A 17,143-nucleotide genomic window follows, 5' to 3' on the forward strand; every position below is an offset into this window, starting at 1 on the left:
CATCGCACCAGGGCGCCAGAGGTGCTTAAGACGGCCCTGGGTGTCCTTTAGCAGATGAGATGTAAGTTGCCAACAGTGCCTTATTTTCATATATTATCTCTTTGCCTTTTGGTGATGGTTTATATAGCCAGACATGCATCCATTATTGTGAAGGGGCTCCACTTGATCTTATGAAAATTTTAGTCCCATTTCAAAAGGGGGGGAAAGGGGGGGGAGCCACTACTAAATTCTGGGTAAACAGTGTACTTTTGAAAGGGAAAGGTTACAAGTTTTTAAATGAAGAAAGTTTGTTTAGCAATTTGGGAGTTTCCTTACTGGTAGGATATCTCGACAGAAATCCTTTTTTAGTCTGCTTTTGATCCATTCTGAATGTTTCGGTGTGTGTGTTTTCTTAAAGGTATGTGTTCTTTTTGGAGCCATGCAATGTAGATCTGGTGAAACGGAAGATCAAGTCCATTGCTCTCTGCGTATCAGCATGCCCACGGAACGAGTTGAAAACCCTGGCTGATGTTCAGAATTTTGCAGAGACTAATGGTAAGGCAAAAAAAACCACAACAGTGCTGTTTCTATTTCTGCTCAGTATTATAGAGGGCTATAATACCATCTTAGTACAGTTGAACCTCTACTTACCACCGCCTCTTCTTACAGTCGTTCCAAGTCGCGACCGCGGCAGACCCGGAAGTAACTGGTGGGTTTGCCGCCGTTCGCACATGTGCAGAAGCAGGCGAGCGCTCCCCTGCGCACAACGGTGCCTCTCCCAGCCACCCGTTTTGGCCTCCAGACAGACCTCTGGAACGGATTATGGTCGCAAATAGAGGTTCCACTGTATGTTTTAAAGTACAGTTGTGAATTTTTGTCAGTTTTATTGCTTTGTCTTTTTGTAAACCACTCTGAGGTCGGTTGTTGTTTTTTACAATCAAGCAGTGTAGAAATTTTATGGAATAAATACGGTAATAAAAAAATATTAATCAGAGAGCATGTCTTTTTAAAAAGTAAACAGTGTGGTGCACTACCTAAGAAGAGGTTTTTCTGCATCTCTAAGATTGTTCCTACTATTATTATTATTTATTATTATTTATACCCCGCCCATCTGGCTGGGTTTCCCCTGCCACTCTGGGAGGCTTCCAACAAATACCAAAATACATTAAAATATCACAGATTAAAAACTTCCCTAAACAGGGCTGCCTTTAGGTGTTTTCTAAATGTCAGGTAGTTGTTTATCTCCTTGACCTCCGATGGGAGGGCGTTCCACAGGGCGGGCGCCACTATCGAGAAGGCCCTCTGCCTGGTTCCCTGTAGCTTTGCTTCTCGCAGTGAGGAAACCGCCAGAAGGCCCTCGGCACTGGATCTCAGTGTCCGGGCTGAACAATGGGGGTGGAGACACTCCTTCAGGTATATGCCATGTTTCTCCGAAAATAAGCCATACCCCGAAAATATGCCATACTCTGAAAATAAGCCATACCCCGAAAATAAGCCACAGTGATAGGCAGTTTAACCTTGTAGGTTAAACTGTACCATACTTAATTAAAAAAATAAGACATCCCCTGAAAATAAGCCACTGTGTGTTTTTTTGAGGAAAAATAAATATAAGACGGTGTCTTATTTTTGGAGAAACACGGTAGGACCGAGGCCATTTAGGGCTTTAAAGGTAGCACCAACACTTTGAATTGTGCTCGGAAACGTACTGGGAGTCAATGTAGGTCTCTTAGGACCGGTGTTATGTGGTCTCGGCGGCCGCTCCCAGTCACCAGTCTAGCTGCCACATTCTGGATGAATTGCAGTTTCTGGGTCACCTTCAAAGGTAGCTCCACGTAGAGCGCATTGCAGTAGTCCAAGCGGGAGATAACTAGAGCATACTATAATGTGTGTTCATGATTACAGACTACTGCAATGCACTGTATGTGGGGCTACCCTTGTATCTGGTTTGGAAGCTGTAGCTAGTGCAAAATGCAGCTGCTAGGATGCTTAGTGAGACACCCAGAAGTGCACATATTACACTGGTGTTGATAGATTGCACTGATTGCCTATTAGATCCTCAGGCTTCTGTGAGATCAAGCGTGTTCTGCTAGCCCAAAACCCGTATTTCTTACTCTGTGTGACAAAGGAACAATATTAATATTTGCTGAAAAATGCTTTAATACTGTGATATTCCCATTTCTCTTCTTATTTTAAAAAGCTTCCCCTTCCCTCAGAGTTTTGTTCTCCTCTGCCAGCCCTCTCAGGTTTTTAAATTAGCATTAGCATGTTAATCCTAAACCAAGGCATTGGATTTTATCAGAAAAGACACACTAATCTCTCTTCACTTTGTGTGACCTTGCGGGGGCAACTGCTTGTGTTTGAAGTGAGCATACCAGAAAGTAGATGCAAGCGCTGAGGGTTGGGACAAACCACTGGCTGCATTGAACGTGTTGATAAAGTAATAAAGAAAAAAGGAATTTCACTGAAAGATTTCTTATGGACATTATTGTTAGGGGAAACTTAGTTAAGTTATCATAATTAAAATACTTTGGAATCTGATTTATTTAACTGGAAACATTTTGTCTGCCTTGTAGAAATGAGAAAATTTCTGTTTTAGGGTTTGTAATTGAGTTTTTACAGACTTTCTGCTTAATACATAGGTACAATAAATACAATAAATACCAATGGAGACTTGAAACAGAATGAATTACATCTTTGTCTCCTGTATTTGGCTGCAGAGCCACCTTTACGGTTTCTTTGTGACCTAAGATAGTTTGAAACTTTCAGTGGGAGTTGTGAGAATCAGTCTTATGCTTCTGGTTTACTGAAAATCCTTTAGAGATGTTAAGATGTGCTACCGACGTCTAAATAAGTGAGTCGTATTTGTCTCTAGAAAAAATGATTACAGAGCCTGCTGGTTTATGAAGAGAGAAGCTTAAATCTATGCTAGATTCAGTACGGCATTATCTAGACCTGAGTATCCCAAGGTGAACAACAGTTGCATTTTAATTAAATTTAACATGTCAAATTTAATCAAAGCCAATCAAATTTAATATCGGAGCCAAGAAATTGTCACCAAAGGCAATTCTTAGTACCAAATCAGTCCTAGGCATAGGGTTATTTTAAGCAAACCCTGCTAATTTCAGCCATATTTTCTCATAAGTACCGTGTTTTTCCATGTATAAGACAACCTCTGTTTTTTTTAACCCAAAACTAAGAACTTAAGAAGTTACTCAAAGTTGTTGAGCGTTCTGCAGGACACCAATGCAGCCCGCTGAGTGAAGCAGAAGCTTTCACAGCAGCCGTGGGAAGATCAAGGAAATACCGTATTGTTCCATGTATAAGATGACCCCCAATTTTTGACTAACAGAATTTAGCAAAAAGCATTGTCTTATACACTGAAAAAATACGGTAAGTGTGAATGGGGCTGTTGCCTAGGAGAAGTAGTCAAAGGTGCTATGGGGGGGAACGGCTTCTTGTAACCTTTGGATTTTTGCCAGATGGTGTGTAGCCCAAAGCTGTCATTTCAACAGAAATGCAATTTTGAGAAGTTGTAATGGATACATGAGATGTCTGGGTTTGATATTTCACGGTTCAGTGGTATTGTGTGGGGGTCTTCTTCAGCGTGCTTCGTAATAGCCTAGGACTGTCTGTATCTGTCAGTACTGTCATGTACATTTACAGAGACAATATAAAAAGACTTTGTGGGGAAAAGAAACTTGAAACAATGTGCTTGGCTGCTGAGAGTGGCTGTACCTTTTCTTAATGGATCGTGTTTACATCAGCGACTGCCTATCGCAAAGTGAACGGAAAACACTTTTGAGCACATTTTAGGTCCATTAAAAATGTACAGAGGGATTGTCAAGAAGTGGGAGAAGTTGGACTGTTTTTTTATACTGAAAAGCTCAACCTGCAGAAGCTTTTTGATGGTTTGAAGACCACAAGCCTTGCAAAGATTTTCCATAAACTTTCCCATTATTTTTGATACTCTCCTCCTCCCAACCCAATTCTCCGTGTCTCGGTAGCTAGGGTTTAGGGTCTTTGCCTGGTCAAAAATGGATTTATTTGCGGTATTCTGGTGCAACTTTTGGCTGCTGTAATTTTTAAAATCTTTTTCTTCTCTGTGTTAACCTCTGTTGTGAAGCTAGTTTTTGAGTCAGGAGTTTGACAACTGTGGAGTAATTTCAAAGGAATCTGTGATCAAGTAAAAAGAAGGAAATGTCAGCATGTGAAGACAATTCCCTCATTCCTTCTTGGTAAAGCTTTGTTGGGAATTGGATCACTGTCAGAAGAGGAATTTAAATAACTAAGTATTTTCCAATAATTCTTAAAATATAAATATGAACAAGCTGTTCATTTCAATGAAGCTTCACCATGGAAGAATGATGAGCTTCTGTTTGGTAAGTAAGTCATGTATAAATTCTTGTGCTGTCAGTAGTTAGGACCATGTTTCTGGGAACCAGGGGTTTTATCTAGATTCTTCCAGGAAAAATCAGTAACGGCAAAAATTAAGTTGTCCACCATAACCAATCTTTGACAAAAATGCACAGTTCACGGAGAATGGTGGGTTTGCTTTAGGTTGTCTTCTTTGTAGTCCCATAAAGTTTGGTAGGTCCCACAAATGGAGAATGCACCCCAGTAAGTGCCTCGGAATCCAGTGGCATAGCGTGGGTTGCCAGTGCCCGGGACCATATGGATGGGGGGTGAGAGGGAGGGAAACTGTAGGCATGCACATGCAACAGCCTAATGGCGTCTGTGTCACCCAGGAGATTGCAGCCGCAGAGATAAGAAGAGTCACTCTGTTGTCTGGAGAGGTCATATCTTGGATAAGCCATTTTCAACAGAGCCCAGGAATAACAGAACAGAACAGAACAGAACAGAACAGAATAGAATAATTTATTGGCCAAGTATCAAGCATACTTTGAATTTTGCTTTGACTACATTGCAATGTAAAGAAAAAACGTACCTCAATTGTATTGAGGGAGCACTGGGTGTTGAAATTTTGCACCCCCGAACAATTTTGTGCCTGGGGCAACTGCCCCTGTGGCCACCCCCACACTGCGCCACTGTCAGAATCACCTGTAGTGTGCAAGGTTTCGGTGTAGGGGTTCCCGCACTGATAAATAGCTACAGAACGGATTTCCAAAAGGTCAAGGAGTTTGAAATCCCCTTCTCTTGAGCTGTTGGAGAGTCCAAAAAGGTTGGTGTTGAAAGTTCAGTTGAAATGCGAAAGAACTGCCAGGACAACACGCTCTGAATATGCAAATAGATTGTGCCATCTCCGTTTCTTCCCCACAGAGACCCTGCTGCTCAGGGATGCCTTTTCAGCGGCTTTCTTGCAACCCAGAAATGCAACTGCCTCCAGATAGACGAATAGGCCTAGGGGCTCTGCAGTTGATAAAAGGGAGCACACTTACAATTTACAGTAATAAAAAAACCTGATCTACTGTGAGCTCTGCGGCATGAATGTTTAATGCCCTTCTGCCATTCCTACTTATAACTTGTCACAAGTTTAAAGCTATGGGATTCGGGGTGGCTTGCTTCAGTTCACAGAGGGTGGCATTATTTAGGAGAACCATGCTGGTTTATCTCCACTAGCTATGGGGCTCAAACACAGCTAGCAGAATGGAAAGTTCCATAATCTTTTGATCCGTTGGGTTAGATCCTGATTCTCTTTATTCATAGAGGTGGGTAGGCAGCTATTGCAGGCATAAACTACTACACCAGTTCTTTCTTGGGGAGTATTAGTCTCAGGGGGAGGGGGAGGGTGGCTTTATCTTTGAGAAATTGTTATTTTGTAGCCTTAGCTTCCCTGTCGCTAAAGCTGTTCATGCTTATAATATCAATGGACGTGGTGGATCATTCCTCCTCAAGTCATGTTTTCCTGTTCTTTCGTCTTGTTCTTTAAACAGGCTCTACTTTGTGTAGTTATGAACTAAAGCCATCTGAATACACTACAGATCCAAGGGCTGCCAAGCTTTGCCCCAAGCTCCCAGTTCCAGAGAGGTAATGAAATGACTGCTTTGTGTCTCATTCTTGTGTCAAAAGTAAATGAAAAATTACAAGAACTCGGGCCAGAAAGGATAATTTCAAAAAATCTTCACAAAGTTTTATTCAGGATAACTTCCAGTGAACATCAACATCAGGACAAGGCCCTGTTTCGATGATTCTTCATCAGCGAGGTTTCTCAGGTCTAAGTGTACCAAGTATGTTTGAAAAGCAGCATTTAAAAATACATTGGGAAATGTGTTATATCAGCGTTTCTCAACCGGTGTTCCGTGGCACACTACTGTGCCGCGAGACGCTGGCTGGTGTGCCGCGACGAGAAGGGCGATTTGCATTGTCACGTCGCTGACCCGCCGAAAAGGAAGCCGGCCGGGTCACAACGCGAGGCGAGCGCCCGCGTCGTGACCCGGCCGGCTTCCTTTCCGGCGGGTCAGTGATGTTTATTGGCGGCCGCCAGGCACGTGACAATGCAAATCGCCCTTCTCGTCGCCACACGTCGCGGCAAAATTTAGAGTCGGCATCCGGCCGGAGGCCAGAGAGGGCGCCGCCGCCACCGCCTGGGGAGGAGGAGGCAGGCGGGGAAGGCTGCGCAGGGCTTCCCTTCGCCGGGCCAGAGCGGCTGCGGCTGCCTGCGGCGGCTGGGAGGGAGGAGGCGGCAGCTGAGCGCCCGTGTCTGCCCGCCTGGGGTCTGTGTCTAACGTGTCCCCGCTCGCTCCGCAGGCTCTGCGCCTGGTGGGTCCGCCTGGCTACCGCGCAGCAGTTCTTCAGTGGCATGCTTTACGTCTGCCCTGCAAACTAAACTAAATATAGGGCGGCACAGAGTTGGTGTGCCGCGGGATTTTTTTTCATAGAACAAGTGTGCCGTGGCCCAAAAAAGGTTGAGAAACACTGTGTTATATTGATGATGCTGCCACCACTCAGCCTGGAACTTTGAGGAGTTTAGCGCTTTTAGGATGCTCTGCTATAAACAGCTTAGGGGTGTGTTTGATGCTTGTGCATGAGACTGGTTCTTTGTCGATTGCGACAGAGCTGTTGTGTCTTCTCTTGTATTTCACTGAGTGGCACTTGGTTTGTTGGCTGGTTTTTGTTGGACCCCTAACATCCTGTTCCCGAGTTTCTCAGTCTAGAATGTGGAAAACTAGAGTCATAGCTATGCAGGGATCCCCTTTGTACCCACGGTCTAACATCTAATCTAGAAACAATTAACCTTTGATACTGCTCGTAGTTTATCGAGCTTGGCTGGTCAGCATATAGCCTCATAACTGAAGGAAACTGAAGAAATTAAAAATTAAAACGGGTTATTCGGTCTGAACATTCAAACAGTTAATTTCTGCCTGATTCTAATCCCCAAATCATAGAATCATAGAGTTGGAAGAGACCATAAGGGCCATCCACTCCAACCCCCTTCCAAGCAGGAAACACCATGAAAGCATTCCTGACAGATGGCTGTCAAGCCTCTGCTTAAAGACTTCCAAAGAAGGTTTCGATTCCTTGAAATTAAGAGCACTTCTCTTGCATTCTAGCCTTTGCCCCTCATCACCACACAAAGATGAGGCAGCCCTAACCAGTTCTGTGGTTTGTGTTACGGTTTATTTGATCCAATAATTTGGATTAAAGAAAACCTATTATTAGTAAAAGTGACAACAACAGGTTGTATTCTATTCTACACTGCAAAACAGTGTAATAAGGGGCCAGATATGAAGCTTTGGAAAAGTGAAATAGGCACAGGGGGAGAATCCCCCAAGACTTCTTTTCTGTTTTTCAGGCTCATTTTTGATGCTAATGTTCTAGGGAGCTTCTGCCTTCCCAAAAAACCTTGTATGCCATGGTAAAAATGAAGGTCTGAGTATGTATGTTTGTGTGTGTGTGTGTGTGTGTGTGTGTGTGTGTGTGTGTGTCTATTAATGTAGAATCCCTCCCGCCCATACAGCGCTCAGAACATTATTAAACGAAGGATTATACTTGAGAGAAGTTGCAATTCCATTAAGACATGTAATATCCCTGGATATAATCAACAGCCATTAATAAAAGAACAGAGGGTCACTTTGAACAAATTTATTATTCTGTTCGTTATTAAAAAAAGGGGCAGCACATCGCACACCTACCTGAGTCAGAACTCCTGAAATAGAAATTAGTCTCATGCCCTGGATTCTCAAGAGTCCCATTTATTCCAAGACATCATGTAGTAACCACTGACCTCATTTTTTATTCATTATAGCAAAGTTAGATTTTGTCTCCTACACATAATACCAGGTAGTAGATAATCACTGGCTTCAGCAAAAGGGAGTCCAGTGTAGTAATGGCTAGCTATGGTAAATTTGGGATTGCAGAGGACAAGGCCGTCTCTGAGCAAGAGTAGTCCCGGATCAAGAGATTTTGCTGCCTGAGGCAAAGGACAAGATGGCACCTAGCCCTATGCCATTTACAGAAGCTGGCCAGATTGAATCTTATTTTAACAATGGGGCCAGAATACTGTCTTCCGCCGCACCTGAGGACAGCAGGCTAGCTTATAGAGCAGGGGTCAGCAAACTTTTCAGGGGTCAGCGGGGGGCTGGTCCACTGTCCCTCAGACCTTGTGGGGGGCCGGACTATATTGGGGGTGTGTGTGAACGGATTCCTAGGCCCCACAAATAACCCAGAGATGCATTTTAAATAAAAGGACACACCCTACTCATGTAAAAACACACTGATTCCCAGACTGTCTGCGGGCCAGATTTAGAAGGCGATTGGGCCGGATCTGGCCCCCGGGCCTTAGTTTGCCTACCCATGTTATAGGGCATGAAGCCGGCTATGTAGCACATGCATCTGTGTCCACTCCCTGCTTCTCAGTATCTGCCGCCTGAGGCAACTGCTTTATTTTGCCTTATGCTGGGTCAGGCCTGCCCTGTCAACAAAGGGTTATGGCTAGTACCTAAACAACCATGAAACTGGTTTCAGTGAAGCCAAGGTGGTTTTACACTTGCTCTTCCTCAAACAACAGTCAAGCCGCCCAGTGCTGCATAGCAGACTGCTTTCGAATTGGAGGGAAGTTTCAGGAGGAGCAGCTCACCTATGCTATGCTGGTTGGAAAACAGTTATTTCCACGTAAAATTGTACCAACATGCAAGTCACGTACAAAATATTTCACTTCATGGGCCTTGGGTAGTGGCAAATCTAATTCTCTGATAACAGAAGTTGCTATTCCCGAATCTGCTGTTCACATTGTAAAGACAGAAAAACAAAACCACGTTTAAGAGCATTTGTTCACACTCCCCACTACATGGGCGATGTTTTATAAGTTTTATCTTTAATATGTTGCTTTCTACAAAAATCCCTTTATAGGGTAGAAATTGTGAAAACTTTGCTCTCAGCAGTGAGTATTTTCATTTATTTTGGGTGGAGAAGAATCCTAAAATTTGGTACCTCATGTTTCAACTCATGTGCCTTTCTCTCAGTCAAGTTGTAAATTCATAAGTAATGAAAATGTTTATTTATGTTTATTTTTATATTATTCATTTATTATTTTAATAATAAGTGCTGTTATTGCTGTAATTATGTGTATGTTTTAAAATTTTGTATATGTATATATATTTAATTCTATTAATGCTCACTTGTTTTTAATGATTCCGCCCCCCTGTATTTTGGCAATTCTTGTTTTTATCTGTAAGCTACATTGACTCGTGTCAATATAATATTTATAGTAATATATAGTAATAATAGACACAACATTATTATTATTATTATTATTATTATTATTATTATTATTAAACACCTAAAGTTTCCTAAGTGCTGCACAAAGATTAAAAAAACAAGATAATTCCAGCCCATAATGTTACAATATAGCAGGCAGAACACATTTCCTTTCCTGTTATTTGTTTTTCTTATTTCGGCTTCCTACTTGTTCTGCTTTACATTGTTAGTCGCATTGAACATTTTGTTGTTGGGTGTCCTGCAAATATTGTAAAATGAAACAAGCACATTTTAATAAAGGAGAGGCAGACAGAGAGGGAAATCTAGACCCCAGTTCTTAAGGTTCCCAAATCATTCTTGCGATAGCCAGCTGAAACAGAAGCACTTCTCACCTCTCTCCCTCTCTCTCTCAAATGTAGCCTGGTGGAATGGCCCCCCGCCCAAAGATGACAGTTCAGAGAGGAGAAGAGCCCAATGCAGCTAGTTTCGTAGCCAAGCAAGTAGAACAAGGCCTACTATCTGGTCGCTTCCTCAGGTGTATCCAGGTGAAGCAGTTGCTAATAGACAGGACCTAATGCCACAATATATTTGAGTGTTTTTCTCCAGTGTTGTATGAGAGCTAGGTAAGATTTCTTCCATAGAAACTGGGATCCTTCTGCCTAAAGTGCATATTTTCTACATACTATCAAACCTCAGAACTCAAACGGCTCCGTTGCCGAATGTTTCAGTTCCCGAACACCGAAAACCCGGAAGTAAGTGTCCTGGTTTTCAAACATTCCTTGGAACGCGGAACGTCCAATGTGGCTTACGCTTGAGTGCAACCAATCAGAAGCTACGCCCAGGAACTCAAAACGTTTTGGAAATCGAACCGTCTTCCGGAACGTATTACTTCCGGGTTCCGAGGTTTGATTGTACAGCTAAAGTTTTAGAAAGTACAGTATGGTGTCTCATAAGAAAGTATTCAGAATTAATTGAAATGAATCTTACATAATGGTAATACTTACGGTTAGAATCGCTTTTTGCAAAACAAACAGCTTTGGGGATTTTATATCTTCCCCCTCATCATGCACAGGACAACATCAGGAACTCCATGCATCCTGGAACAGCTCCCTTCAGGCTGAGGAGATCACGTGTTTGCTGGGGTGGGGGTGGGGGTGGACATGATGTAGACAAGGGTGAGGTTCTCATTGGCCCCTTCAGGCTTTCGGAAATGAACTCCTAAATAGGACTTCAGTAGAGGAGCATGAAGGTGTGTCGTTGACACTCTGGCCTCGCTTGCCTTTGCAGTCTGAAGTTGTACAAGCCAAGGAAGTTTTAGCACTCCATCTGCACAAACTACGCTTCAGTCATTGCAGCTCGCTTGAGAGCTTACACTTTAGAACTGCTTGTCAGCTATGTGGAAATGGAGGCTCTAAAAATTCTCTAGATGTGGCAGGTTGCAACTTCCTCTCAATTTGGGGATAATAATTAGACAATGAGTGTTAAGTATGTTTGCGAGTGATTAAGTAATAAATCGTGAAAGGGATTTGTTGAAGGCAGCATATTCTATTCTGCCTGCATGAAGTGAAGGTTGAGCATTTTTTTTGAAAGACTTCCCACCGAGGACCCAAAAGGCATTGCATACTCAGCTTGCCATAACTTGCTTGAACCTGGCAAGTAAGACAGCAGGAACTGATTCAGAGACAGAAGAGCCTAGAGGTTAAATAAAGCCCCCTTTGCATATGAAAGAGTGATTCTGTTCATTGACTCCAATTAGAAAGACAAGTGTCTTGCAAATAGAAATGCGAAATCTTCTCTGTGTGCAAAGGGAAATAAAAATAGGTTTGACAGTCTGGTATAAATTTTGGTGGCAGCAATGCTGCTGTCTGTGTAGGAAGAATGGGGGTTGATGGGAACATTAACATGCCAGGAAGTTGTGCTTTTATCAGTAGGCCCTAATTCCATGCAACATACTGATGACTGAAGTGTGGAATTTCCCTTCCATTCTTTACGGTAGAGATTTGGATATTATTGCAAAAGCATTAAGTTGATACTTCGGCACCACTGCCGAAGCACGACTTCAGCTATGCTTTTGCAGCACATGGAACAATATAGGAAACTGGGGCCAAAATTTGTATTTAGCTATGGTGGCGCTGTGGACCCAGGTGGCGCTGTGGTTAAACCACTGAGCCTAGGGCTTGCTGATCAGAAGGTCGGCGGTTCGAATCCCTGTGACGGGGTGAGCTCCCGTTGCTCGGTCCCAGCTCCTGCCAACCTAGCAGTTCGAAAGCACGTCAAAATGCAAGTAGATAAATAGGAACCGCTACAGCGGGAAGGTAAACGGCGTTTCCATGTGCTGCTCTGGTTTGCCAGAAGTGGCTTTGTCATGCTGGCCACATGACTGGAAGCTATACGCCGGCTCCCTCGGCCAATAATGCGAGATGAGCGCGCAACCCCAGAGTCGGACACGACTGGACCTAATGGTCAGGGGTCCCTTTACCTTTACCTTTATGGTATGTCAAAATAGGAGACTTCAGCATTTAAATAAAATATATAGAGAAGGTCTGCTATGTTTGGCATTCCAACACAGTTGTTTCTTAAATGCTATTTTCCTACAATCGTTGGACACCTTTTTGTTCTAATGTCAGTGGAAGATTTCCTTAAGCCAACATGAAATAGACTTAAAATCTTATGACCAGAATCTAAATCAGTCAATGACCAGCAGGTCTCATGTGACCAACACAGGCCTCCCATGCAGCCGGCCCAAGTGTTCTCCTCCTCTGGTGTTCAGTTTACTGCATCTCCTCACCATAGGTGCCAACTCCCAGATTGAAAATTCCGGGATCGGCTGCGGCGCAGCACTGGAAGTGACACTGCGGCCATTTTGGAACTGGGCAGAGCAGCACCGGAAGTCGCTTCTACGCATGCTCTGCCCATTTCCAAAATGGCTGCAGTGCCAGAAATCGCTTCTGCGCATGTCCAGAGACTCCAGACATGCACAGAAGGAGCCTCCCCGGGCCAGTAATAATCCGGGGGAATTACGGGGTTTTTAAAAATCCAGGCTGCCAGCGGGAAACGGCTGGAAAAACGGGGGTTTCCCAGGGAATACGGGAGACTTGGCAGCCATGCTCCTCACTACAGAATTTTGATGCTGTGGGTTGTCCTGTAAAGAGTGCTGCCTGTTGCCCAAGCTGAGCTGAGTACAATTGCAAGCGGGGTAAGGAAGAGTACAGGACATCAACATATAAATCACAAGAAGGTGCACGTGTACATCATGCTCCTCTCAGCCTTCCAGACAACTGTTTGACAGGCTGGGAGGAACACATTCTGTTCTGTGCTGGGGTGGAGGGAAATCTGCCCTGGGAGGCTATTGCCATTGGGACCCCTGCTTTCAAAGGCATTTCCCCTCCTGCTTGGCTATAGTGGAGTTGAAACGGACATTAACTGGACTCCTTGGGAAAGCATTGATACAGATAAAACAAAAACAAATCATTGTGTTTGAGACTTTGGGTTTGGTAGCTGCAGAATTAGGCCTGGAATTCTAGGTATATTGCATTGGTGTGTGGAGGGTGTTTGTGAAAGAGTGGAGGGCTTAATGTTTGTCTGAGATATGTGTGGGTGTGCATGTGGGCGTGCATGCCCAGACCACACCACTGGCATTCTCTTCCTGTGTAGGCAACCTTGGGGGCTAAAAGGTTGCCTACTATGATCTAAGGAGATTTACATAGAATTGCCAGGACTCCCTCCCCAACCCCCACGGCCCTATCTCTATTTTTCCCTTCCCCAACCTGCTGCTGAATATCGACAGAGCTTTTGGAACAGTATTCAGTACTGTATGCGGTGCTGTAGGTGGAGGATACATTAGCTGCTGCCCGTAGGGGAATTGTCATGGTCCCTGGTATGTATACATGTAAAATGCCCTGAACTGCCTTTATGTCATGCTACAGTCTCTAGAGTCTTAAGGTGAGCAGCCTTACTTCTGGGAGTTACAGAAAATTGTCTGCCCGAGGCTCACCGCAATCTGAATATTTTCTGGAAATGTCTCAAAACTTCTACGTTACACATAATTATATCTAGACACATTGGACTAGCGGAGTAAATTTTTTTATTTTTATTTTAAAATTGTATTTGGGGGCTGATGGGTTTTGCTCTGTGTTCTGAGTTGACGGGGCGGGAAACATCAGAACGTGCACTCCACCCTCTTCTCGGGATATCTTGGTTTTTTAAAAACAGCATCATGACCCATTACAGTCATCTCCATTTATAGCAGCACTTTTCCGTTAACCTTGCAGCTCTTGGTTAGATGTTTACGAGGGTGGAGTGTACTACATCAGTTCACCTTCCATTTGTGTGTTGATGTGGCATTTATATTACCTAGGAGTAATTTTTTTTTCTGATTTTCTTTTCCTTGTATCACCAGTGCACCTATTCCATTCTTCCATCGCTGTGCTCCTGTGAACATTTCCTGCTATGCCAAGTTTGCAGAGGCCCTGATCACCTTTGTCAGTGACAGTAGTGTCTTGCACAGGCTGATTAGTGGAGTAATGACCTGCAGAGAGATTATATTGGGACTTTGCTTGTTATCACTAGGTAATTGTTTTTCTCGTTCTTAGCTATTTCTACAGTACTGCAACAGGAGAATGTGAACATCTTCTGTCCCCACAATATGGAAATAAAGCATGTTCAGTATTCGCTATTATAGCAGACCATTCCAAATTATATTTCCTACCCAGCAGCTGAATTAAATGGTTTTTTAAAAAAATATGTATGTGCATTTGACTCTCCTTATATGTAATTAATGTGGGGATTTTGACTCAGCTCTGTGTCACTGTCATTGAACCCTCTGCTTTCCTTTAAAACAACTTCCCAAGTGTACAGTATTCATAAGCCTTGGGCTTAAGCTTTGGGTTCAGATTGCTAAGTGAATGTTGATACTTAACCCTTAATATCTTCAGGGACTTGGGTTAAAGTAGGGCTGATATTTTTATTTTTTAATAAATAGTCTCCCAGTTCAGTGGGAGATCGCCTGAGAACCACATGTAAGGTGCTCCCTCAGAGATCTAGCAAAGCAAAACAAGAAGTCAATGAAAAGATCATTTAAGCAAATGTGAACATCACCATAGCTTTAGTATAGCTGCCCTTTTTGATCATGGTTGCATGAATTGTGGAGCTTGCACTTTAATAAACAAAGGCTATCGATCATTCTTGGAAGAGAAGGCCCATATTTCAAAATTCTCCTATTCTCTGTTTCTGAAACATACCGGAACCTAACTAACCCTAAAAAAGAGTCCCGTGAATTAAAATTTTTATTTGATTATTTCAAATGAGAGCAGAGCTGACACACACATGCCCCTTCCCCCAAAAAATAACCTTTTCAGTGGCTGTTAAGAGGACACTTCGAAAAGTTCGAATGAAGTCATATAAATGCAACAAAAGGAGAACACAGACCCAGATGCACATCAGAATGTGTCCTGGGATGTTCATCCGAGTGTAGACGTTCTCTGCCTGCTCTCAACGAGATGCAGCATACTTGAATGTGCATTCTGAAGCACATTCTGGCATGGGTACGGCTGCGTTGGCTTTAGAATGAGGGCAGCACAGTTTTGCCTTTCCTTGGCATCACCTTGTAGTCAAATCTGATTGGCTCTAGGATGTTATTATGTTACATGATCCTCAATTGGCTGAGATTATGTAGCAAAGGAGAAAGAATTTTTTATTATTATTTAAAAAATCGCACAGAAACAGCAATAGAGGGGAAATGACTGCAATAAAGAGCAGGTTTGGGCAGAATGCTCTCTCCCCCCCCCCCATAAAACTTCACTTTAACTTTAAATGTTCAAGGGTGAACATTCAGTGCAGTTTTAATTAAAATTGGCTTTCAGTGATTAATCAACTACTTACTTGAATAATCAATTAAATAGATTAAAGATTGCAGCCGTACCTAAAGCCTCTTCTTAATTTTGTGCAGAGTTGAAAAAAACATTATTTGCATTATTATGTGACATTGGAGTTTTGGTATGAATTAACCCAGACAGACGCAGGTGGCAGACACAGACAGACACAGGGCCTAGGCAGGGTTTGCCAATCCTAGGCAGGACTTGCCAGAGGGGTAAAAGAAGAAGAAATCCTGTCACGCAAGCAGAATTTCACCTACAGCTCCTAATTATTAATACTAAGCTAAAGTTTCTGTTTAAACATATTGAATATAATAGAAAATGCCGATGGAAGACTCCATTGATTAAAAATGGAAGCCAAAGTGGCCCAGCTGTTATATAAACCCCCACAGGAGGAAAACGATTACATCAGTGATTGATTATTGATTATATCAAGACCTGTTACAGTAGAATAAATAGACAATTAAAATAACAGAGAAGCACAAGCATGTTAAACTCGTCACCTTGGGAGGAATAATGGAAATGTAGACCTCTGAAACTTGGTAACTAAGTTAAATTGATTTTGCACGATTGTTGCCAAGTTATGGTCAGTGTAGCTGATTTTCACTTAAAAGCCTTCACATTTCATGCAGCAGTGAATATTCCAAATGTCGGTGAATGCTGGCATGCATTGTGAATGTTGACAATCCCGGCTGAAGTTACTAAATGTCTGAAAACTGATAGGCATTTCCCCATTTTATCAGTATTCACTAGCGTATGTTCTGCGTCAGATTTAAGTGATTGTCAGCATTCACCTGCTCTTCTGTGTTTTTGGATACAGTACTTGCTAATTTTGGGCTTTTGCTACAGTATACCTTTACATTTGCATACACATAAACAAACTTTGTTTTTTGCTAAAATAAAAAAAAACCCTTCAGTAGCACTTTAAAGACCGACTAAGTTGGTCTTTAAGGTGCTACTGAAGGAATTTTTTTTATTTTTGCTTCTACTCAGACCAACACGGCTACCTACCTGTAACTAGAACTTTGTTTTTTTGCTGTGAATGACCAGCTAGGTTCATTTCAGGAACAGGGCCACCTCCCAAGTTATACCTGCAGTCTGAAAGCCATTGGAGCTCTTCATGCTTTCCCAAGGCAATGTAGTTTGTAGGAGACACTTGCCCATGCTGGCATTATGATACTAAGTGCCAAGCGATGAGACCTTCATGTTCCAAATCAACAAAGAGCTAGACAAGTAGAAGATTGGCAGTGAAAAGATCTTATTTAATGACCTCTCCTGAAAAACGCAGCTCAAGCATAAAGTAGCATGTGGTTCTTGTCACAATCTTGACATCTTAAATTCATACTTGTCATAATAATTGTGCTTTTTGAGCATGTGTGTGTCTGCATGCAACTTTTTGGGTTGTGCTCAACATGAGTTGTGCGGTATTTTTGCAACTCATGATAATAAAGTTGCAGCTCTATCATGTCAACATTTGTTCTGTCATTGTACGTGTCTGCATCTCTCTGTTAAGTACATACCGTATATCCCATGATGTGTATAAATGTTCATATAGGGTTGGTTTGTTTAACTGGCAAATCAGACACTGAGTAGGGTAGATAGTTTATCTTGTACATTTTTGTACAAACAGTTAAAAA

At 42.7% G+C, this 17,143-nt stretch overlaps 1 protein-coding gene across 4 annotated transcripts in view; it reads left to right on the forward strand.

The window, feature by feature from the left end:
- The window catches only part of SLC44A1 (solute carrier family 44 member 1), an 82,714-nt gene that overhangs the window by 34,445 nt on the left and 31,126 nt on the right, over nucleotides 1–17,143 (forward strand). For all 4 annotated transcript variants that reach the window (XM_035140583.3, XM_088658861.1, XM_060268884.2 and 1 more), the window contains 3 exons: nucleotides 398–534; nucleotides 5,871–5,964; nucleotides 14,033–14,202. In XM_035140583.3, the coding sequence (XP_034996474.2) occupies nucleotides 398–534; nucleotides 5,871–5,964; nucleotides 14,033–14,202 (401 nt within the window). The remainder of the gene's footprint in view (nucleotides 1–397; nucleotides 535–5,870; nucleotides 5,965–14,032; nucleotides 14,203–17,143) is intronic.

Source organism: Zootoca vivipara, chromosome 15, assembly GCF_965207765.1.
Source record: "Zootoca vivipara chromosome 15, rZooViv2.hap1.1, whole genome shotgun sequence".
Classification (NCBI taxonomy): Eukaryota; Metazoa; Chordata; class Lepidosauria; order Squamata; family Lacertidae; genus Zootoca; species Zootoca vivipara.